The 25,517-nt window shown below is 40.7% G+C and overlaps 1 protein-coding gene across 1 annotated transcript in view; it reads right to left on the bottom strand.

The window, feature by feature from the left end:
- The window catches only part of HIBADH (3-hydroxyisobutyrate dehydrogenase), a 114,163-nt gene extending 89,143 nt beyond the window's left edge, over positions 1-25,020 (bottom strand). The window contains exons 1-3 of the mRNA XM_007521633.3: positions 24,826-25,020; positions 20,194-20,354; positions 1,739-1,848 (exon numbers count right to left, since the gene is read on the bottom strand). Coding sequence (XP_007521695.2) covers positions 1,739-1,848; positions 20,194-20,354; positions 24,826-24,916 — 362 coding nt within the window. The 5' untranslated portion in view covers positions 24,917-25,020. The remainder of the gene's footprint in view (positions 1-1,738; positions 1,849-20,193; positions 20,355-24,825) is intronic.
- Positions 25,021-25,517: the final 497 nt, after the last annotated feature.

Raw genomic sequence — 25,517 nt, 5'->3', positions numbered from 1 at the left:
CTTATTATAAATAAACTAACCCAGAGAACATTTAATCATAATTACAACTGAAAAATGTAGAACTGGATAGATGTAAATATTTTAAAAATTGAATAAATGTAAATATTTAGGAAACAGAAGGGAAACAGAAAATTATTGATAAAACTATAGAAAGAGGAGGAGGAGGAAGAAGTCATCCAGAAGGTGGCACAGCAGTTGGAACAGGACATACAAGATGAGGTCCTGAGTTTGACTGACCCCAACACCACATATGCCAGAATGACAGCCTAATCCTTATTCTCTCTAATTCTCTAATAAATCAACAGTTTTTTAAACATAAAATATTTCTGTAGAGAAAAAATAGCACACGAAATGCTTTAAACAACAATTCTAGACAAGTGAATTGATCTGGATTAGATGGAATGAATGACCAGGCATACTCCATGGGAAAGAAATGGCACACACAATTAACATTTCACCTTAGAACACTTTATAATAACCTAGGAAGGAAGAATTAAGTTTACCAGCTTTGATATTAATATTTTTAAAATCTTAAATCTTTAAGTAAAGGGGGGGGAGAATGTCTCCAAAATTACACATGCACCAAGTGTAGAGAAATGATTCTGACCCAAAAGAAAATAAAGAACCATTCATGAGAAGGAAATTATAGAACAGTGTAAAGCCAAACTGCCTTAAAGCAATCCCTAGACAACATTGCTCTGGTAGCTAGCCACCATGTTCCTCAGTAAAGGATATTAATAAACACAAACACAGCATTTTGTCTTCACATAAGTTTTCAGTAAGTTTTCCCTGTGGCAAAGCAGGGCCATAATTGGAGCAGGCTAGGTAGGCAATGATATGACTAGGTTGCCTCTGGCCTATACGTGCTATGGAAAGACTGAGGACTCCTTCCAAAATGAGTGTCTTTCAACCTTCCCTGAAATCTAAAGATTTATCTTATCAGTTTTTTGCCTAATATCCAGATGTCTAAGTTGGTTAATTTTCCAAAGCAATCTGACTTCCAAAAACCTCAAGTTTCATGTAGTAAGCCATTTCTTTTTGAACTCTCATGGACCTGCTAGAGTATGTTTTAGCTCCTTACTGAAATTCTCAACAGCAAAATAAGTGAAGAAAGGAACTAGTAAGTCCTGAAAACCAAGCTGGGAATCCAGCCATTTTCATGCTAACAGAACCAGAAGGACTGCCTAAATAGCAATTAATTAAAATGTTCTCAAAGTCAGGTAGATAGGAACTGACTGGGAAACATTTTCCTAAAATATATTTTATTTAAGGAGTTACTATTAATATTTAATTTCAACTTCTCAAAGTTCTTACTACAGATATACTAACTAACCCAGAGGACATACAATAACTTTTTATTATATAATAAAATGTAAGATAATAATGTTCTGTCCAGGGTTTGGTTTTATTTTTCATAAAAAAAAAAAAAAAACCTCTTTCTGAATTTCTATAAACCAAAAGCAAGTTACACTTTAAGCAGCTGAAAAGTTTAAAATGCAAACTTTAAAAGTCTCTTAAACATGTTATAGTGAAAGTTTAATATAAGAATTAAAGAGTTAAGCAAAAAGGGTAAAAAAAAAAAAGGGGGGCAGTACAGAGAGAAACCACACCATTCATTTCAAGAATAGAAGCTATATAGAAAGGTATAACAAACACAATGTAATTTTCCAGTAGTTCTAAACAAATGTGAAATTCATGAACTACTACAACAAAATTTCTACAATTGAGAATTACGTACTTTAGAATTCCATTTTCTCCAGAATAAGCTTCTATTGCATTCATACTGGTTGGCAACATTGTAATAATTCTGTCAGCTTTTTCAGCTACATCTGCTGGGGAAGACACTACCTTTAAAAAAAAAATTGTAAAAGTTCATTACTTAAAATGCAAGAAGTTTCCACAACACAAGAAAGATCTACTTTTTAGGAATGTTCATAATAGTAAAGAGGAGGGGAAAAAATTTGTTTCCAAGTGATTAAAAGTAAAATAGACTTTAAAAAATCTATTTCTTATACCCATACAGATACAGTTTCTATGGAAAGAAATCAGATAATCAGATATACTAGTTTTTTAAAGTGTGAAGTGAGTTAGGAAGTAAAGGGGCTAACCCCAACAGTCTTGAGAACAGACATACTTCTCATGGACTCTACCAACTTGAATTCTTAAACAGTACATTTTACAGAGCTGGGTAGTGGCATGCCATGTTGAGCACACATATTACAGTGTTCAAGGACAGATTTGAACCCCTGGTCCCCACCTGCAGGGGGAAAGTTTCATGAGTGGTGAAGCAGTGCTGCAGGTGTCTCTCTGTCTTTCTCCTTCTCTATCATATAATAGACATGCCACAAGCAATTCTGAAAACAATTTTTCTTCAAATTCAAAAGAAATCCTTAAGTTCCATGAAAAACTTTTCTATGCCCAAATAAATATTGAGGTTCCAATGGAGCTAACTATTTCTTGACAAACATTTTAATTCTGCTCATGAAAATATACTGCTCAGTAATAGGAGATTCTATGAAAAGTTATGAGTCATAACTCTCTCCTCCTGGACTGTACTAAGAGTAGAGTTTACCTGAAAAGTCCCTTCTGTTTATCACAACTTGAATTAAGTAATAAACACAATGCAAAGCAGTGGCATACCATTCAGTGGCCTTTCCTTCTAAGCAACCTCCACCTCTATAGACCTTTCAGGATCTTCAAGTATACCTAAGGGTCTACTTCAGACTTGCTCTTATGAATTAAACGAATCTATCCCATTGAAAGAAATTCAAGTTCATGCAGAACGCCTTCAGAGTTGTCCTCGGGAACATTAGCAATTAGCTCATCGATCTAAGAGTGCCTCACACCTTTGAGCTTCTCCTGCTCATAAACTGGCAGCTCCAATTCAAGCAACTGCCAAGAGTTTGGGTGGTCAATCAGCCTCCTGCCTCCATAGCATCTGCTTCTCAAGATGCTTGGGTCATTGAGTACTGCATATTCCTCAATTATACAGAAGAGTAATGTCTAAGCTTACAGGTCCGTAAAAAACACACAATGATAGCTGGAATGCCATCACTGTACTGGCCACAACTGTTCTATATCTACTCACTACATCTGGTGTGTTTTAATGAGAGTCTCTAATGTTTACTATAGAAGGTATGTTTATTTGACAGGTACATGTGTTATCTCCAGATATTTCAATCACTTTGCCTTCTATGTGATAACTTCAAGACTGTGAAATAAGTAGCTGACAAAATCTGGCGATGACTCAAAAACTAGGGGTGGGGTTGGGGAATGGAGGGAGAACAAATCTTGTTGCCAGTCTGACACTTAGCTTTTAGGAGAGCCAACCTAATTAGGGTCCCTTCAGCTAACTCATAGGTGATCTTATACAGATCACTTAAGACCTCTCTGGCTTCACTGTCTGAATCTATAAAATAATAGTAATTTGGGGACCAGAGAAGTGGCTCAGTGAGTAGAAAACACCCTAGCATGTGTGAGGCATCAGATTCAATGCTTGGCAATGCATATGATCAAACAGTGTTCTCGTGTATGTTTGTCATAAAAATTAAAGAGAACAGTACCTCATCTTTAAGGATTTCCATTTTCAAAGAAGATATAACACTTAAAGACAAAGAAATTTTTCCTATTTAGTAACCTTAAGGTCTAGGAAGGAATACAGTATCTATGGGAAAGGCCAGAAGAGAGAGGAATCATCTGCAATGACTTACTAAAAATATACAGCAGCTCTAAGGTTCTTCAAACAGCTGACAAGGTGGTTGAGTGGTTACGGCAATGGACTGCTAAGATTCTTCAAGAACTTCCTATTTGTAACAGTCCCTTACCAAGCTGACCTCTAGGCCTTGGCTATCCCAATTACCACATCCTATGTTGTTATACATTTAAATAACTCAACTTTCCTATTTTTTTGTTTCCATTTTGACTAGAGCACAGGCTTTGTGTATGGCCTTGGAGAATTATTTATTTCAATTACTCTGGATTGAGATTCACTGGAACACCAGCATGTATCTGTGTACAAGACAAAGAGTAATGAACCAGAGAGATTAAAGACACAATCTGCTAAACATGGCTGGAAAGGTTACTCAGTGGGTAACAGGACTTGCATCAATGAAGTCTAGGTTTAATTCCCAGCAAAACCACCACATCTGCAAGAGTGATAGTGTTCTGGGATTATTCTCTCTCACAGAATAAGTAAGTCTTTGTTTAACTCTTCAATACTAGTTGGACGGTGGGAGGGTGGATGAGAAGATTCAAAGCAGTGGTCTGGGAGGTGGCACAGAGGCTAAAGCACTGGATTCTTAACCATGAGATCCCAAGTTCAGTCCCCAGCAGCACATGTATCAGAGTGATGTCTGGCTCTTTCTCTCTCTCCTCCTATCTTTCTCATGAGTAAATAAATAAATTCTTTAAATAAAAAAAAAAAAAAAGATTTAGAGCAATCTGAAGGAACTGCATATGCACTCCTTTGTATATAATCATGGGAGGAGAGAATGTTAGCCTTGCTTTATGAACTGGTTTTTTTTTTTTTTCTTTATATTTTACTTATTTATTGGATAGACAGAAATCAAGAAGGGGAAAACACAGGGAGAGAGAGAGAGAGACAGAGAGAGACACCTGCAGCCTTGCTTCACCACTCATGAAACTTCAAAGCCCCTGCAGGTGGGACAAGGGGTTTGAATCTGGGACCTTGAGCACTGTAATGTGAGCACTTAGCCAGGTGCGCCACCACCTGGCCCCTTAACCCAGTTGCTTTATATAAAGAGAAATCTTAATGTGTCTTCTAGATAAACTGTCATAAAACAGCTTGAGAGAAGTCAAACTCAGCACTGCCTCCAAGTAGATCAAGTGGTTAACAGAAACTTGCAAAAAAGATGGACATTGCCCTGTTAAATTTGCCACTTGGGGGGAGTCAGGCTGTAGCGCAGCGGGTTAAGCGCAGGTGGCACTAAGCACAAGGACCCGCATAAGGATCCTGGTTCAAGCCCTGGCTCCACACCTGCAGGGGTGTCGCTTCACAAGCGGTGAAACAGGTCTGCAGGTGTCTATCTTTCTCTCCCTCTCTCTGTCTTCCCCCTCCCCTCTCCATTTCTCTCTGTCCTATCCAACAACAATGACAACAATAATAACTACAACAATAAAACAAGGGCAACAAAAGGGAATAAATAAATAAAAATAAATATAAAAAAAATTTTTTTTTTAATTTGCCACTTGGTGTCTTTTTAATCTTTGCCAGTAGAAAAGCATACTACTACTTCAAAGTTATACTACACTTGAAAAACTGACAAAAGCAGTATGAGCCTATATCTTGAAACACTTGGTCAACAATGATGGAGATCACTCAGCAAGAGGGTTTAATTTAACAAGACCTGAGTGGATGCCAGCTTAGATCCCAAGAGAGTTACTTAACTAAGCATATTCAGCTTTACAACCCAGAAACAACACTGGTTTCTAAGTTTGTAAATCAATGGGGTTTACAGTCAACAATATTTATACCCCTTTCCCGTATTAGGGAGGTACTCTCTTCCCTGATCCAGCTTTCTGGTCCTTTTTTCAGCCATGACATCATCTCCCCAGACAATAACCTGGATCCACCTGCATATCAGATTTCAGGCTCAGGCAAAAAAAAAAAAACAAACAACAACAACAAAAACACTAGTATAGCTACAGGGCCTTTGAAATATAACTAAAATATGCCTACTAGCTATCTACAAAACAGAGACATCCCCCCAACTCTTCATCTGCCCTTTAGGTCCATGACTGTTCAACAATTTGTTTGGCTTTGTATGTTAACTCTCTTTTCAGCCACCAGGTTCCAGATCCCAGCATGATGTCAACCAGACTTCCCTGGACAGACAACCCTACCAATGTGTCCTGGAGCTTTGATTCCCCAGAACCCTTCCCCACTAGGGAAAGAGAGAGGCAGGCTGGGAGTATGGATCGACCTGTCAACGCCCATGTTCAGTGGGTAAGCAATTACAGAAGCCAGACCTTCCACCTTCTGCATCCCACAATGACCTTGGGTTCATACACCCACAGGGATAAAGAATAGGAAAGCTATCAGGGGAGGGGATGGAATATGGAGTTCTGGTGGTGGGAATTGTGCGAAGTTGTAGCCCTCTTATCCTATGGTTTTGTCAATGTTTCCTTTTTATAAATAAAAAAATTTTAAAAAAGAAACAAAAGAAAAGAAAATCTACTTAAGTTTAGCTCAACTAGAAAAGTCACATAGAAATGGTACATCAGTCCTTGGAACTTTAGTACAGACAGCCTCTTCAACAAAATTCTGAAGCAGTGAAAATGAACAAGTCAGTCACATGGCTGTGAGCGGAAAAGTTTAGAAGTCAGTACCTTCCGCTAATAAAAACAGGACGCTGGGACAGTGCAGAAAAAGTGCTGGCACTGCTCCAACGCCAACACTTCAATTGCGTAACTTAGTAGATCCCATTTTTTATTAAAAAGAATAAAAGAAAAAGCACTTCTTGAAGAAGCTGTCCAAGGATCTTTAGAACTGATTGTTTTCTGACCCAAGTTTTATTTATTTTGAAACTTTTTCTCTTTGCAAATCTTCTAATGAAACCAGTTGATACTAGAAATCAACTAGCTAGTCAGTCTTTTGCAATCTTTGGGAACATGAAAACTTCTATTCCTTTTGGCTGCATCTTCCTTAGTTTCACTTCACACAGTAACGTTGAAGAAGAAAAGGAATGCCTGTCCTTAAAATGTGTCAACTCAAACACTCTGAAACTTTGACGTGTTGGCCCCCCTTCACTGAACTATCGTGTGTGCATCATTGCCGTTTTTCTAGCACATACCAAATCTAATTTCAACATTTTAGTAGTAGAATGAAATTGACTTTTTCTTTTCTCGGGCATTGTTCAAATGGCATTGTCATTATTCAAAATGTTTTTAAGCTGCAAATATAAATCATTTGTCAGCAAATGTTTTCATTTTATGATGACAGGATGCAGGGACAGATAGCATAATGATTATGCAAAGAGACTCCCATACCTGAGGCTCCAAAGTCACAGGTTTAATCCCCCACAGCACCACCACCATAACCCAGAGCTTATCAGCGCTCTGGTTTAAAAAAAAAAGGTCATTATGACAAAGTGCTGCATCTTAAGTGCAAAGCTCTTTCATGCTCTCTTCATTCACCTAAGTCTCACATTTTCCTGCCCTCCACTGTTGTCACAATCAAATACTTAAAGAAGCACTGAGAGTCAAGACTCTAAAGGGAAGAGGAAACATGAGAGATGGGACATGAGGAAGGGGGGAGGATTCTATAGTTCAGGCTTGCTACCTCAGTGTGAGCCGCCCATAGGACTTTTCCCACCTCATGCTAAAGGGCAGGGGTAGGAATTGCTGACCAGAAGCTAATGCAAGTCTTCACTCTTCACAAAGATGGGAAGGGTAGCTACCCAGAACCCATCGTCCTTTCATCATACTCACAAAGCACAGGTAAACGGAAATCTAGTCATCGAGTCTGTGTCCTAGAATCCTCTAATTTCTATTCAGACATCTTACAGACCTGGTCTCCATGACTTTTATTTAGATTATACCACTTGTAGGTTAAGTAAAGATTATACACAATATTTATGTGTATATCACAGAAATGAAATTATCACTCAGTAGTTAGTTTTCTCTTCTACAAAAAGTGCCTTACCACTTTATTATAGTCATTATTATTTTAATACAGATATCCTTGAAACATTAGTCTTGCCACCTGAAATGCACCCAATGTCTATTTTATTCTCCACAGTACTAGGTGGCCTGCTAGACATATTAAACAGCCTTTGACCTAAAGTAAAAGTCTAGTAACATGGAGACTAAAACATAAAGGATAAAACCTATGCTTTTTAAGGAAATTATTCCTTTGTCTCCATTTCTAAACTGGCTAAGCCCTACTCATTCTTCTGCCATCTACCAAAATGTCTAGTCTTTAGACAGAATTTCCCAGCCTGCCTTCTCACTCAAGGTGATACATGTTTTATAAGAATAACAAAGAGAGGAACAAAAAAAGGGTGACTTTTTTTCTTTTGACTTATCACAATATGGAAACACATATGACTGTGAGGAGTATCCTTATCAGAAAGAGAAAAGGAGCAGACACAGAGGGAAAAGCCGAGAGGAGTTGGAGACAAGATTTGAGAGTTTTGCTGTGACAAAGCAAAAAATGCCAGTGCCCACTAAGAATCTGAGAGAGACAAAGGTGGCTACTCTAGGAGTCCGGCGGTAGCACAGCAGGTTAAGCGCAGGTGGTGCAAAGCACAAGGACAGGCGAAAGGATCCTGGTTTGAAACCCTGGCTCCCCACCTGCAGGGGAGTTGCTTCACAAGCGATGAAGCAGGTCTGCAGGTGTCTGTCTTTTCTCTCCCCCACCGTCTTCCCCTCCTCTCTCCATTTCTCTCTGTCCTATTGAACAATGACATCAATTACAATCACAATAATAAAAAAGAGCAACAAAAGGGAATCAATCAATCAATCAATATTTTTAAAGAAAAGGAAAAAAAGTGGCCACACTATTGGCCCTGCCTGCAACCTGAGTTCACATGAAATCAAAAAAAATATGAAACTTAAGTAGATGAGGAATGGAGGATAAGAAATTCTGGACAAAAATTTTCATTATGACAGTTAAAGTCATAATAAATAAAGGTTTTCATTTCATAATAAAATGAAAACACTGTTGATACATGTTTGCAATTTAAGAAATGCTTTAAAGGGGTGAGGGAGATAGCATAATGGTTATACAAATAGATCTCATGCCTGAGGCTCCAAAGTCCCAGGTTCAATCCCTCACCCCACCCTAAAACAGAGCTCAGCTGTGGTTAACCAAAAAAAAAAAAAAAAGAGCTGAGCTCACATTCTGTGGTCATAAGTAGAAACGTTCCAAGCTGCCCCAATATCAGGACCCACCTTCCTCAGGTGTAGCATAGAGTATATTCCCCAGCCTCCCTTCGGAGGATGGAACATTCTCTACCGTTGTTGATCCAAGTTGAGGACAAGGTCCTGTGGGGGCCCACAAAGGGGTCTGTTGCGTTGTTCCTGATAGAGATGACCAGTAACAATGGAGAGAGGGATTTATTTGAGGTCTAGGCCCATCATGTCTGTTTGGGAATCTCAGGACTACCCCAATAGGGCCCCAGCTGATGGAATGGCCTGATAGTGATTAAAGACTCATCCTTAAAGTATGCCAGTCTCTTGCCCTTATTCAGCTTTTGCAGTCCTTGCTTTGATAAGATTAGCTTTGTAGTAAGGGAAGTATAATAGGAAGTAGGTGAGGAAGGTATCTAAGTCTAAGTAGACACTATTTTCATTATGAACTTTACACTGACTCACTGCTGACTATTGTGTACTTTGCTTTCAGGTATATATTTTGCCCTAATTTATGGATACATGTGAACCTATGCTCTATCTCACGGGACCTGGCCTATATCAAGTTTTTGGGACTTTGTTAGGAAGTGAATCATCTAGAATGGAATTAGAAAATCCTATGAAAGGAAAGGTCTCACCCGAGTAATGAGGGTGAAGGGTTGACATTCCATGCCAGATGTCTCTGGATACAGTTTGAAGTGAAGCATGCTGAGGTGGTACTCGTTGCATTGATTAGATTGGGATCAGCGAGTACAGTAATGGCGACTAATCCCTAGCACTGCAAAAACGGTATCATCTGTTTTCCATCTACACCATGCCTCGGCCTCGCGTGAGCTTAATGTGCAGCTTGGCGATACGAGAATCCGGCATGAAGCCCAGCCAGTCTATCTTGGCGTTACTCTCGATCGCACTCTGTCATTTCACAAACATCTCATAAAAACTGCAGCAAAGGTGGGCGCGAGGAATAACATCATTGCAAGACTGGCCAGCTCCTCATAGGGCGCGAGCGCTTCCACACTACGATCATCATCTCTGGCATTATGCTATTCCACTGCAGAATACTGTGCCCCAGTATGGTTCCGTAGCCCCCATGTCCACTTGGTCGATTCCAAATTATATTCCTCCATGAGGATAATTTCTGGAACCATCCGTTCCACCCCGGTTCCATGGCTGCCAGTTCTTAGCAACATCGCCCCGCCAGATATTCGTCGGGATGCGGCATCATCTAAGTTCATTTCCCACGTCTACGATCGACCGGACCTGCCAATATACGCGGATATCTTCGCCCACCCTGTGCAACGCTTGACGTCTCGTCACCCAATCTGGTCCCCTATGCCTACACTGAACTTCTCTGTTCCGGACTCTTGGAAACAGAGTTGGCAGTCAGCTGAGGTAAAGAACAAACACCTCATCACAGACCCCTGCAAGCGTCAACCCGGCTTTGACCCAGCACGTTATGATTGGGCCCGGTGCGCCGCTATGTTCCATCGCTGGGGAGCCAGAGACGACCCGAACTGCCCCTGCGGCTACAGACAGACTATGACCCACATAGTCAATGACTGCCACCTCTCCAGATTCAAAGGAGGTCTCGAAACTTTACATCAGGCTCAACCTGACGCTGTTGACTGGCTACAGAAGAAGGGCAAACGCTAGAAGAAGCGGGTACAGTATCATTTGGTATGAATTGAGAGAAGCATGCAGGAAAGTGAGCTCCATCCTAGAGGTTCTTTCCAGGTCTGGGGGAAATATAGGCTTTATAAAGGAAGCAGGAGGTCCCTGCTGTCTTAGGGTTTAAGAAGGCAATAGATAGTTATTGCTATAATCACATTATTTGGCAATTGGGTTAACTTTGACATATCCCTTTGTTAGGATTTGCTGTATCATACACAACATCACCAAAATTTATGTCCTTTGACATTATTTGTATATAACTGTGTCACCGGTTGCTTCTGTTCTGCCTGGTCTAAGCTTTTAAGAGAGTCAACATATCAAAGACTCAGGGATGCAGAGGTCACATAGGCTCCTAAGCTGAATATGGGCTCCAGATCACATCAAATCGATGGGGTTTACAATCAACAATATTTATACACCTTTCCCATTTATACACCTTTCCCATATTAGGGAGCTACTCTCTTCCCTGATCCAGCTTTCTGTCCCTTTTCCAGCCATGACATCATCTCCCCAGACTATAACTTGGATCCACTAGCATATCAGATTTCAGGCTCAGGCAAAAAGGAAAAAAAAAAAAAACACTAGTATAGCCACAGGCCCTTTGGAATATAACTAAAATGTGCCTACTAGCTATCTATAAAAGAGACACTTCCCCCCCCCCAACTCTTCATCTGCATTATTACAACCTTTAGGTTCATGACTGGTCAACAATTTGTTTGCCTTTGTATGTTAACTCTCTTTTCAGCCACCAGGTTTCAGATCCCAGCATGATGTTAACCAGACTTCCCTGGACAGACAACCCTACCAATATGTCCTGGAGCTCCACTTCCCCAAAGCCCCACCTTACTAGGAAAAGAAAGTGGCAGGCTGGGAGTATGGATCGACCTGTCAACGCCCATGTTCAGCGGGGAAGCAATTATAGAAGCCAGACCTTCCACCTTCTGCATCCCACAATGACCTTGGGCCCATGTTCCCAGAGTGTTAAAGAATAGGAAAGCTATCAGGGGAGGGGATGGAATACGGAGTTCTGGTGGTAGGAATTGTGAGGAGATGTACCCTTCTTATCCTATGGTTTTGTCAGTGCTTCCTTTTTATAAACAAAATAAAATAAAAAGGTTTTGAAGGGGGCTGGGTGCAGGACAGGTACATGTTACAATATACTGGAGAAAGCACAAGTGTTATATTTTACTGTAATATGTATATGTTGCAACAGCCCCAGTTCAAGCCCTCCTCTGCTCAGATGTAGAGGGAAAGCTTCATAAGCAATCAAGTTCTCTCTTTCCCTACTTCCCCATTTCCTCTGCTTTACTTTATCTCTATCAAAATAAACACATAAATAATAAAAATTAAATTTAGAAAAAAAAGAAAAGAAAAAAAAAAAGACAAGGGCCAAGTGGTGGTGCACTCAGTTGAGAACACACACTGCCATGTGGAATGACCCAGGCAGGTTCAAGCCCTCAGTCCACAGCTACAGAGAGGAAGCTTCAGGAATGGTGAAGCAGTGTTGCAGGTGTTTCCACCACCACCACCACCACCACCACCTCTCAATTTCTGTCTGCTAGTCAAAAAAAAGGGGGGGGAAATAGCCTCTGCTAGAGGCAGTGGATTTGTCATGCAGGCACCAAGCCCTAGTAATAACCTTGTTGGCTAGAAGAGGAGAAAAATGAAGAAATGTTTTGAATAATGACAATGTCATCTGAACAATTATTTGATTCTAGAACGCCTCCTTTTGCTGCCCCCCACCCCAAGGTAAGGACTGACTCTTTTATGTAATTCCTTTTATTTTGGGGAAGATTTTTTGATAACTGTTTCAATTTCATTAGCTGTGATGGGCCTGTTCATGTTATCTACTTCCTCTTTACTGCACATATTAAGTACTTAAGAAACATCATGTGTGGAGGGTAGATTGCATAATGGTTACACAAAGAGACTCTCATGCCTGAGGCTCCAAAGCCCCAGGTTTAATCCCCTGTACCACCAGAAATCACAGCTGGGCAGTACTCTGGTAAAAAACAAACAAAAAACATTAAATTACTAATTGTTATTTGTTAAATAAACTAGATTAATAAAAGTCCTAACATGTACTTATTATGAACTAAACACTATTTTAAGCTCTTTAAATGAACTCATTTAATCCTCATAACTTTATCATTTCACAACATGAGAAAACTGACATAAAGAGACACTTTTATAACCTGACCAATACTGCAGCTAAGTGGTAAAGACAGATTCCAAACCTGTGAATTTTAGCAGTTACCAATACCTCTCTAGTAGTTAACTATGGCTGCTGCAACCAATTAGCAGAAGCACGGTGGCTTAAAACAACAGGATTTTAATCACAGCTCTGGAGACCAGAAGTCCTCCTTTGCCTCTTCCAGATGCTGATGGTTGCTGGCATTCATTGGATTGCCTCAGTGAAACTCAAGTCTTGTTTCCAACTTCACTTGGCCTTTCCGAACTGATAAGGATGATAAGGATTATGATAAGGATCCTTATGATAAGGATTCTTATGATAAGGTCTTCCCTGATAAGGATTCTCATCATTGATTCCCACCCTAAATCCAGGATGATTTAATCATAAGATGTTTAACATAGTTACATCTGCAATGATTGTTTCAAGTAGTGCCACCTCAGCAGGTGTTGGGGTTAAGACTTAGCCAACTCTCTTTTTTAAATAATTGCTTTATTGAAATATGATTCACATATCTTACAATTTGGCCATTTAAACTATGTAAGTAACTAGTGGTTTTTAGAATATTCAGAGCCACCACAATTTTACAATTTGGCATCTTTTCATCATCTCACAAAGAAATTCCGTGTCCATTCAGCTAGCACTGCTCCATTCCTGCTTTCCCTTCTCACCTCTTCCTCCCCCACCACTGAGCAACCACTAATCTGCCTTCTGTATCTAGATTTCTCTGTTTCATCTAAGTGGAATTCTGTAGTGAGTGCCTTTTTATAATTGGCTTCTTTCATTCAGCACACTTTCAAGATCCATCCAAATTGTACCATGTACCACGTACCAGTACTGAATTCCTTTTTATGGCTGATTACTATTTAATGGTATGGCTACCACCACACGTATCTGTTCAAACATTAATGGACACATAGAGTTGTTGCCAAGTTTTAGCTATAATGAATAATGCGGCTTGTGTATAAGATATGTTTCCATGTTTATTGGGTATACATTAAGAGTAGAATTATAGGGTCACACTGTAATTCAACATTTCCTTGAGAAACTGACAGGTTACTCTCCAAAGTGGCTGGACTAGCAGGGCACTGATTTGCCTTGGGGTGAGATACTGAATATGTGTGGCACAAAACTGGCAATCAGGAGTGATGGGTCCTGTCTGGACAAGCATGGGCCACTTTTTTAAAATACCACTGTGGGCAGCAGGAACCTCACATCTCCACTATAGAGCCTCTATTTCCCCAAGTCCTGGAACCCTTGGATAGGGCCCACTTTCCTGTATGTGTCTCCCAATCCATATCAAATAATATTGCATCCGCAGATCAAAACCTAACCAACGCAACGATTGCCACCTCAACATGCTTCACTTCAGACTGTGTCCAGAGACTTCATGTGTGGAATGACAACCCTTCAGCTTCATTACTCGGGTGAGACCTTTCCTTTCATAGTATACTCTAATTCCATCTCAGGTGGTTCACTTTCTAACAAAGTCCCAAAACCTAGATATACACCAGTTTCTGTGAGAGAGAGCATATGTTCACACGTATCCGTAAACTACTGCAAAATATATACCTGAAAGCAGAAGTACACTAGAGTTTGTAGTGAGTACCCCCCCCCCCAACACCTCCTCTCCACTATTCCAAGCTTTGGGTCCATGATTGCTCAACAATTTGTTTGGCTTTGTATGTTAACTCTCTTTTCAGTCACCAGGTTCCAGATGCCATCAGGATGCCGGCCAGGCTTCCCTGGACTGAAGACCCCACCAACGTGTCCTGGAGCTCCACTTCCCCAGAGACCCACCCTACTAGGGAAAGAGAGAGGCAGACTGGGAGTATGGACCGACCAGTCAACGCCCATGTTCAGCGGGGAAGCAATTACAGAAGCCAGACATTCTACCTTCTGCAACCCACAATGACCCTGGGTCCATGCTCCCAGAGGGATAGAGAATGGGAAAGCTATCAGGGGAGGGGGTAGGATATGGAGATTGGGTGGTGGGAATTGTGTGGAGTTGCACCCCTCCTACCCTATGGTTTTGTTAATTAATCCTTTCTTAAATAAAAAAGAAAAAAAAAACAAAAATAATAAAATAATAAAAAATAAAAATAAAAGACACTTAAAATATTAAAATATATATACATATATATCACTGCGGGAAGATGGTACAGTAGATAAGGCACTGAACTCTCAAGCATGAGTTTGATCCCTGCCCCCCCCCCCATCATCACATGTGCCAGAATGATGCCCTGGTTCTGGATCTCTCTCTCTCTCTCTCTTTTACTATTTCTTTTTGTTTGTTTTAATATTTTATTTACTGATTTTGGACAGAAACAGAGAGAAACTGACGGGGGAAGTGGAGATAGAGAGGGAGAGACAAAGAGACACCTGCAGTCCTGCTTTACCATTCCTGAAGTTTTCCCCCTGCAGGTGGGGACCAGGACTTGAACCTGGATCCTTGTGCACTTTAAATGTGAGTACTTAAACAGGTGCATTGCCGCCTGGCCCCTGGATCTTTCTCTAATTTATAAATTCATCTTTTAAAAAGGTGACTGCATTATTTTTCTGGGCAACTGATTTCATCAGTACAAGGTTTTTTCCTGAGTGGTAGGTAGGGGAGAAAAGGAAAAAAAAAAAAAAGTAGCAGGACCATTTTTCACATTCTCACCGAGTGTGTATATACTACATGTATTTGCTGCTATCTGACTTTTTGATCTATCATCTCAGTGGATATGAAAATCTCATTGTGGCTTTGACTGTATTTATCTAATGACTTTGGCTTTGTCGGCCTAGGAAATCATCTCAGAATTAGAACATAGGACCTGAATGCCTGAGGCACCAGGTTTGTACCCTGGCACCACCATATGCCACATGCTGAGTAGTGCTCTGATCTTAGTCTCTTTCCAGCTCTCTCTCTCTCTCTCCCTCTCTCTCCTACACACACACACACACTCACTCACTCTCTCTCAAAACATATAAATAAATAAAATCCTAATTTTATCTTGTTGCACGTGGAATCCATTATCAAATATGCCATGTAGATTTTCTTAGCCCACTGTATTATTCTAAGAATAGAACTTCTTTTAGGTGGCTACTATTCAACTTACTGTATAGTTACTATATAATTCAGGGTAACAATCACTTAATTCCAACAAACTCCATACATGAAAAGCAACATATTAAAAGACAGAAAGGGAGGTATGGCATGTGATGAGTAGCAAAATACAACTCACCCAGAGGAAATCTAGGTACCTTATTTTCTTTCTTCCTTTTTATATTTATTTATTGGACAGAGACAGAGAGAAATTGAGAAAGGGGGAGGTAGAGAAACACCCATCAGGAAGATTTCCCCCCGCTGATGGGGAAAGGGGTCTGAACATGGGTCCTCATGCATCGTAACATGTGCACTACCACCCAGCCCCTGTACTTTATTTCCTAGTAGTCTAGTTTATAAAAGCTGGTAAAATTCAGAATCACCAGGGAAAACAACATATACACACACTCAAAAATGTCACACATATTTTTTATTAATTAGTAATTCTGCATCATGTAATTAAAAAAAAAAAACTAAAGTTCCAAAATCAGAGATAGACCTTTGTTCAGATCTTGGCTCTTGCCATTCATTCGTTATATAATAATGGGATGTTACTTTACTTCTCCAAGTATCAATTTCCTGATAGTACTTCTGTTGCAAAGAAAAAAATTACACAGTATGTACACAATGGTCAACATAACGTCTGACACCACGGTAGTCGCTCACTGAATATTAGCTTCTTTATATTCCTTTTAAGCCGTAAGTATCTCTTTCACATAAGAATAAGATGTATTAGCGCAGGTGGCGCAAAGCACAAAGACCGGCATAAGGATCCCGGTTCGAACCCCGGCTCCCCACCTGCAGGGGAGTCGCTTCACAGGCGGTGAAGCAGGTCTGCAGGTGTCTATCTTTCTCTCCTCCTCTCTGTCTTCCCCTCCCTCTCTCCATTTCTCTCTCTGTCCTATCCAACAACGACAACAACAATAATAACTACAACAATAAAACAACAAGGGCAACAAAAGGGAAAAAATAAATAAAATAAATATAAAAAAAAAAAAAAAAAAAAGAATAAGATGTATTGTGGATCTGGGAGATAGCATTATGGATAAAGCACTGGTTTCTCAAACATGAAGTCCCAAGTTTGATAACTGGTTCTCCTTTTCCTCTTCCTATCTCTCCCAGGTATAAATAAAATAAAATCTTAAAAAAAAAAAAAAAAAAAAGAATAAGACTTACTCTTGGGTGGAAAAGACAGCATAGTGGTTTTGCAAACAGACTCTCATGCCGGAGGCTCTGAGGGCCCAAGTTTAATCCCCTGCACCACCATGGCCATACCTGAGCAGTGCTTTGTTGGCGGTGGTAATAATAATAATACTTAATCATAAAATAGCCATCCTTCAAACCTACCAACATTTCAGCAACAGAAAAGAAATATATAAATTTTGCTGGGAGATGAAACAATAGCTTGCTCTCAGAAAACTCTTAAAGTCTGGAAAGCAGAAGTAGATGGAAGATTCAGAAATAGGCAATAATCACGTCAGGTGCTACTAGGGCAAGTTGTTGGTTGAGAGACAGAAGGAAAGGCAGTAGCACCTAGAACAATTTGAAAAGTACTAAGCTTCTGTTCTGTCTGTATAGAGTAAATCGGTCTCCATTCAATCCCTACTTCTCTTACTAGGGAAGGAAAGAGAAATGCAAGTGGTTTTGTGGCTTTTCATCTACATATGAAAATAAATATAAAAACTGCTGGAATATTCAATATGCCAGAGAAATGTATTCTTATATTAACTAAACTGTGATTTAACTTTTCCTTTTTTTTTCCCCCCCCAGACCCGGGGTCTCAAACATATGTGATTTCACCACTCTCAGGTCATTTTTTCATTCAGAGAGAAAGAAAAAAAAAAAAAAAGACATCAAAGCACCAGAGTTTCCTCCAGTGCCACAGTGCTTCCCTCTTATGTGGTACCAGGGCTCAAAACAAACACACACACACACACACACATGTCCTACCCAATGACCTATCCTCTCTGGCCCTGATTAAATTCTATATTTAAGGTATTTCCTCTGGAGGCCAGCAAGATCTCTCACCCTGATAGTGTACATGACCCAGACTCCACTCCAGAAGACACAGTGGTATCTTTCCTTCTATCTGCCTTTCTATCTGGAAAAAAAAAATAAAATAGTGCAGAACAGTGAAGCCCTGAAGACAACAAAAAATATAGATTCTGTTTAGAGACCTTGCGTCACTCTTAAAATATATAAAGCACTGACATGTGTTAACATTTAATAGTTCAATTTTCACAGACTAAACATCAACTTGAACTACTTACCATCCCCCAAGATGACAAAAGACCACTTTTCTGAGATGATACACAAGTACAAAGAACTAAGAAAATGTCTCCAACAAGGATACTAAGTCCCTGAACTACTTAAGGTTACTGAAAGCCTGCTGGACTGGTAATACAGTATCAGTATGCATAGATTGCATGGGCATAAGCAGTCACAACCATCCTTGCAAAGTGTCAAGACGATACAACATTGTCACCATCCACACACAACACACAAATCACGGAAGGGAAGGGGCTAGAGTAGACCCAGGTTTGCAAATGGCTTCTCTCTAGTTGCCTGAACCTACTCTGTACAGAGAATGCACTGCATCTCTCAGTATTTATTTCGAGGTTACAATCCAGAAACTGGTAATATATTTTCTACCATCTTTTTGTAGATTTCTCTGGAAGTATTTAGTATTTCTCCAGTTTGGGGATTAAATATTCAGCCCTCAGTTTACCATTCTGCAACTGTCAATAATAATGTCTCTCATATGCAGAGGAAATAAAATTCTAAAGTTAGTTCCGCTTTTTTGCCCACCAGGATTATAGCTGGGGTTTGATGCCTACAAGATGACTCCATTCACTGCTCCTGGCAGCCTTTTTTTTTTTTTTTCCCTTTTCTTCTTCTTCTTATGATAGAAATAGGAAGGGTGAGAAAAGGCAAGAAAGACAGACACCTGGATCTACCACTCCTGAAGTCTCCCCACTGCTGGTGGGGATGTGGGCCTTGCATTCTGTCTTTTTGCATGGTAGCCTGTACTCAATACCAGGTGGACCACAGCCGGGCCTCTAAATTTAGTTTCCAAAACTTAGTCTCCTATCATCTGATTTACTGATAAACTTTAACAAACCCAAGAAACAAGATATACCAGGTTCTCTCACCAAGCATTAACAAAATTCTACACATGAATAATAACCTAAAACTCAATTGCTCTCAGGCTGCCTCACAATTTATGATCAATAAGTGACATTTATTCACAAAATGCTGCCAATACAGTATTTCCATATGTATTCTCTCATTTGAGTCTCACAATCCAAGGACATAGATTTTCATCATTTCCATATGAGAAAACCAACTGAGATAATGTGACTTGACCCCAATGAGATAGCAAGCATCTAGCACGGGATTCAAAAGATGCTTTCTGCTCTAAACATATATTAATCGTGAGAGAGGGGAAACTAGGATGGTACTCAAGTCTCAACCCTACCTTTGTCTCAGCTGTGCAGTGCTCTGGTGTCTCTCTCATTAAATAAAGATAACAGAGCCAGGCGGTGGCACATCTGGTTGAGCACCCATTACAATGCACAAAGATCCAGGTTCAAGCCCCTAGTCCCCACCTACAGTGGGAAAGCTTGGCGAGAGGTAAAGAAAGCAATGCTGTAGTTGTCTCTCTGTCTCTCTTCCTCCCCCTTCCCTCTCAATTTCTGGCTGTCCCTATCCAATAAATAAATAAAGATAATTAAAATTTGTTAATAAATAAAATAATACCAACAAAAATGGGAGGCTATCTCTGCCTAGCTAACCACTTGAGCAAAAAGACCAGTAAAGAGATTATCTCAGAAAAATGATACCGAATCAATGTAAACCTTCTGACCAAACCTGGGAAATTCTTTTCGGTAACTTATAGGAATTCTCTATTTATTGTACACTTATGTATCGGATGGAACTTTTTTTAATATTTCCTTTTTCTTTTTTATTGTTGTTGTAGTTATTGTTGTTGATGTCGTCGTTGTTGGACAGGACAGAGAGAAATGGAGAGAGGAGGGGAAGACAAGAAAGGGAGAGAGAAAGATAAGACACCTGCAGACCTGCTTCACCACCTGTGAAGCGACACCACTGCTGGTAGGGAACTGGGGGCTTGAACCAGGATCCTTTCGCCGGTCCTTGCGCTTTGTGCCACATGCGCTTAACCCACTGCGCTACCGCCCGACTCCCCGGATGGAACTTTTAAAGTGCTTTTTAAAGTACATACATATAAAATTATAACTACATTGGGCATTTCTCTTTTTTTAAATCAGATATATGTCTAAAAAGCAGTCACTTATTTGACTGAGTATTCATTTTTAAACAGCCAAATCTAAAACAAACGTAAAGGCCTTACCTGTTCACCTGCATCCTGAAACTCTTTGCATGCGTCAGGGAACACATCGTAAATAATGAGCGGATAGCCATGTTTCATGAGATTTTTTGCCATTGGGTTTCCCATGTTGCCTAGTCCAACAAATCCAACTGGAGTCTTAGAAGCCATTGACCTAGAACACACTAATTTCAATACATTATTTTTAGTAGTGGCAGATAACAATTTTAGTAAAAACATTCATTATTGGGGGTTGGGCGGTAGCACAGCGGGTTAAGCGCACATCGCGCAAAACGCAAGAATCCGGGTTCAAGCCCCCAGCTCCCCACCTGCAGGGGGGTGGCTTCAGAAGCGGTGAAGCAGGTCTGCAGGTGTCTTTCTCTCCCCCTCTGTCTTCCCCTTCTCTCTCCATTTCTCTCTGTCCTATCCAACAACAACAATAATAACCACTAAAAAAAAAAAAAAACAATAAAACAACAACATGAAGCTCATACACCGCAAACTAAACTTCAAATTGTTTAATTCTCCAGAAAAGATTACATTGTAAGCAACCTCTTCTTTTCTTGATAGTAGTAAAACCATAAAATTTTTTAATGGTAAAACATGCCATTATCATTTTTTTTAATTTTTTTATTATTTATTTTCCCTTTTGTTGCCCTTGTTTTTTTGTTGTTGTAGTTACTGTTGTTACTGATGTCAGCTTTATTAGATAGGACAGAGAGAAATAGAGGAGGGGAAGACAGAGAAGGGGAGAGAAAGACACCTACAGACCTGCTTCACCGCTTCTGAAGCGACCCCCCCTGCAGGTGGGGAGCCGGGGGCTCCAACCGAGATCATTACTCTGATCCTTGCGCTTTGCGCCACATGCGCTTAACACGCTGTGCTACCACCTGACTCTCCTCATTATCATTTTTAACAATAAAGTTAAAAATACTATCATTTAGATAACGCATTATGCATTTTGCCTATTATGTGAAGTTTTTCCACTTGTATATTATCTCTTTTAATAATTTATGTAAAAAAAACTGAATGTTTTTAGTAAAATCTCTTAGAAAAACCCAAAACTGGAAAGCATTTTCACCTCCGTATGTATAGAAAAACATCCAAAAAAATAACATGGGGGGGATTACAGATGAGCAGTAGTGCACCTGGTAGAGCATATACCTCAGAACACACAAAGGCCAGGGTTCAAACTCCAGTCCCCACTTGTAGGGGGAGCATCACAACCGGTAGAAAAGGAATACAGGTGTCTCTCTTTCTCTCCCTCCGCCATCTCTCTAGTAATCTGTGCACTACTAGGTGTGTGCCCATGGGCCAAAGATTTTTTTCCTTTTTTATGTTTTAAGACTCCAACATAAAAAAAGTTAACTTTCACTGTCATCTCAAATCAACAGGCATTTAAAACAATTCCACAACACCTATGGATATCTAATCTTTGACAAAGGTGCCCAAACTATTAAATGGGGGAAAAGAGAGTTTCTTTAACAAATGGTGTTGGAGAAATTGGATTGAAACATGCAGAAAGATGAAACTGAACCACTATATTTCACCCAACACAAAAGTACATTTCAAATGGATCAAGGACTTCGTTGTTAGACCAGAAACTATCAATACTAACAGGAAAATATTGGCAGAATTCTTTTCCATATAAATTTTAAAGGCATCTTCAATGATACAAACCCAATTACAAAGAAGACTAAAACAAATATAAACCAATCGGACGACAAATCAAAAAGCTTCTGCACAGCAAAAGAAACCACCACCAAACAGAGACCCATTACAGAATGGGAGAAGATCTTTACATGCCATACATCAGACAAGAGGCTAATAGCCAAAGTATATAAACAGCTTATCGAACTCAGCAGTAAGAAAACAAATGACCCCATCCAAAAATGGGGAGAGGATATGAACAGAATATTCACCAAAGAAGAGATCTAAATGGCCAAAAAACATATGGAAAAATGTTCCAAGTCACTGATTGTCAGAGAAATGCAAATAAAGACAACAATGAGATAGCACTTCACTCCTGAGAGAATGTCATACATCAGAAAAAGTAGCAGCAACAAATGCTGGAGAGGGTGTGGGGTCAAAGGAACCCTCCTACACCACTGGTGGGAATGTCAATTGGTCCAACCCCTGTGGAGAACTCTCAGAAGGCTAGAAATGGACCTACCCTATGATCCTGCAATTCTTCTCCTGGGGATATATAGCAACCCACTAAACACAACTATCCAAGAGGATATGTGTATACCTATGTTAACACAATTTCTAATAGGCAAAACCTGGAAGCAACCCAGGTGTCCAACAACAGATGAGTGGCTCAGTAAGTTGTGGTATATAAATACAATGGAATACTACTCAGCTAATAAAAATGATGAATTCACCTTCTTCACCTCATCTTGGATGGACCTTGAAGAAATCATGTTCGGTGAGATCAGTCAGAAACAGAAGGATGGATATGGGATGATCTCACTCACAGACAGAAGTTGAAAAATAAGAACAGTAGGGAAAACACAAAGCACGACGTGGACTGGAGTTGGTGTACTGCACCATAGTAAAAGACTCTGGGGTGTGGGCAAGGTTCAGGTCCTGGAAGACAGAAGAAGACTTAGTGGGGCTGGAATTGTTATGTGGAAAACTGAGAAATGTTACACATGTACAAACTATTGTATTTTATTTTACTGTTGACTGCAAGCCATTAATTCCCCAATAAAGAAATTTTTTTTTAAAAATTCCACAGAGGCAAAATTATTGCTAAAGTATTTTAAACAATGATTATAAAAAGATTTATCCAACACTTGTGATAAATCTATATTCTTACACGTTGGGGTCAAAGATTCCCCCCAAAAAAGAATGTATGTCAAGGGGAGCCAGGCAGTAGCGCAGCAGGTTAAGTGCAAGTGGCGCAAAGTGCAAGGATCCGCATAAGGATCCTGGTTTGAGCCCAGGCTCCCCACCTGCAGGGGAGTTGCTTCACAGGCGGTGAAGCAGGTCTGCAGGTGTCTTTCTCTCCCTGTCTTCCCCTCCTCTCTCCATTTCTCTCTCTCCTAACAACATCAATAACTACAACAACAAGGAAAAAACAAGGGCAACAAATGGGAAAATAAATATATTTTTTAAAAATTAAAAAAAATAATAATAATGTATGTCAAAATATAACCAGCATTTTGAGTAGGCTCTTCCAGTTTACAGACACAGTAAGTCGAGTCTTGGGCATCTCTTCAATCATAAGTAACAAGTACTTTCAAAATTCCAAAAGGTACACCAACGGTTCATTAAAACATTGGAACACATTGTAAAACCACTAAAATGCTCATATGTCTTCTAGTGCTAATCAAAGTTGAAAGAATTAACTGGGAAATGTTGTGCATGTACAAACTATTGTATTTACTGTCGAATGAAAAACATTAATTCCCCAATAAAGAAATTCAAAAAAAAAAAAAAAAGTTGAAAGAATTGTGTGCTCACGTGAAAAATGGTGGTACATTTGAAACTAAGAAAAGTAACTATTTTAAGTAGCTCCAAAGTAGGGTGCATTTTCTGCAGATCAATCAGGTAGCTCTAATATTGGGTCCACTCAAGCTTGGCAGATTTTGTGAGTAGTTTGTATCTTCTGTCATTCTTGTCACACATATATTGTAATACATCATGTGGAGCCTGCCATTATTAAGTCAGAAATGAAAAAAAAAAAATTCTTCAGCTTAGGCTTTATTGCAGCCTACTTCTCAGTCCAGTATTTTAGAAACAAAGAACAGGGTTGCTTTTATTTTCCCCCTTTTCAATTCCTGAATATGATTCTTGCTAAGCACTGCACTATCCTAACTCGAAAACTTTTACAAAAGGACAGTGGCAGGCAGTGTGTCTCTCCCTATCAACCAGGTTTCAATCAAAAAGGAACCCTACTGTGGAAAAGTTTAAGAATGGGGCGTGCTCCAAGCCTACTTTTTAGATCCTGCTGGAATACGCTTACGCATATATTAATTCGCTAATGCGTGTGGAGGATCAACTTCTAGTGCTGTGGGGAAGGTCTTGGCCACCGTCCTGAGGACTCTGGAAGTGTTTGGGTTAACGATTTGACAGCAACTTCAGGTAGAGCTTTAGCTGAGAAGGAAAGTTAAGCTGTCTTGCTGGTCAAGGGTGACTTAAAAACTTTATTAACTCGTGTTAACATATCCCTACCCGATTAAAGTGGTTAAGCAAAAAACAAACAAACAAAAAAAAAAAAAAAAAACAGGCCTGTGTGCAGCCTGGGGGCGTTGAGACACCAGCTGGTGCCCCGTGGTCCAGACAGACAGAGGTCGCCAAGGTGCTGGGCGCCCCAAGAAGTGGGTCCGCTAATTGTCTGCGGAGTCTTTAGCTCCAAACGAGCCCAGCCGTGGCCCTTTAACCCGAGTTCTTCCCTTCTCCTTTCATCCACCCAACGCTGGTGGGCCGCACTCACGTGGATCCGGGTTAGGAGATCTGGGAAAACAGGAGCAGCGCGAGCGGCGGCCGCAGCAGAGACCAGGCCTCGGGTGCAGCCCAAAGGCTGGCTTGGAAGCCCCGACCCAACCACGGCGCGCCCCGGGAGAAGTCCCCCTCCGGCCGTCAGAGCGCCAGAAGCCGGCGATCAGAGGAGGGACCGAGGGACGGAGGGAAAAGGCGCAAGGTCCTTACCCACTGCAAGGCTGGCCGCTGCCGGCCGCTGCCGGCGGCTCCAGAACCGCAGGCCTGAGGCGGCTCCTCGGAGCCGTAAGGAGGCTGCCATGCTGCCCCTGCCCCGCCTCCCCGCAAGGAGCCGCGCCGCTCGCGGTCCGCCCAGTGACTCAGACCGTGCGCCTGCCTCCCAGTAGGCCCGCACGACCGCGGCGTGGGGCGCGCGCACGCGCTTGGCCACTCAGCGCGGAAGTCCACCCCCCAAGGGGAAGAGCGCGACGCCGACTGGCTCAACCCAACCGGACAAGGGCCGTCCGTCAATGGAAGGATCCAATCACGATTTCGAAACCCTTCTGCGCTTTGCGGATCTCCAATAGGAGGCTTTAAGATTTCTAGGCCAGGCGCCCTGACCCCGCCCTCAATCCCACCCCCTTATACGGATGGCAGGCGGGGGTTTCCTTGTTTACCAAAAGGCGGCGGGTGTGTGGGAGGCGGTGGCTGTCACTCAAAGAACCTCCCACTGCAAAGCTGCTTTGTGTATCTCCTTGCTGGCAAGGACGAAAGTTTGGCTGGCACTATGTGGTACTATTTTTAGGCAAGAGCAGAAATTCCCAATCTTTACAAGTATAGGGTCCTAGCTTTAACTATGTTAGCATGTGTATTGTTTATGTTCATTAACAAACGTCAGGGCAGAAGACTAGGAAGAGGGCTCA

The sequence above is a fragment of the Erinaceus europaeus genome, chromosome 8 (assembly GCF_950295315.1).
Source record: "Erinaceus europaeus chromosome 8, mEriEur2.1, whole genome shotgun sequence".
Lineage (NCBI taxonomy): Eukaryota > Metazoa > Chordata > Mammalia > Eulipotyphla > Erinaceidae > Erinaceus > Erinaceus europaeus.
The sequence above is the reverse complement of the archived record's forward strand: the minus strand, read 5'-3'. Positions and strand labels throughout refer to the sequence as shown.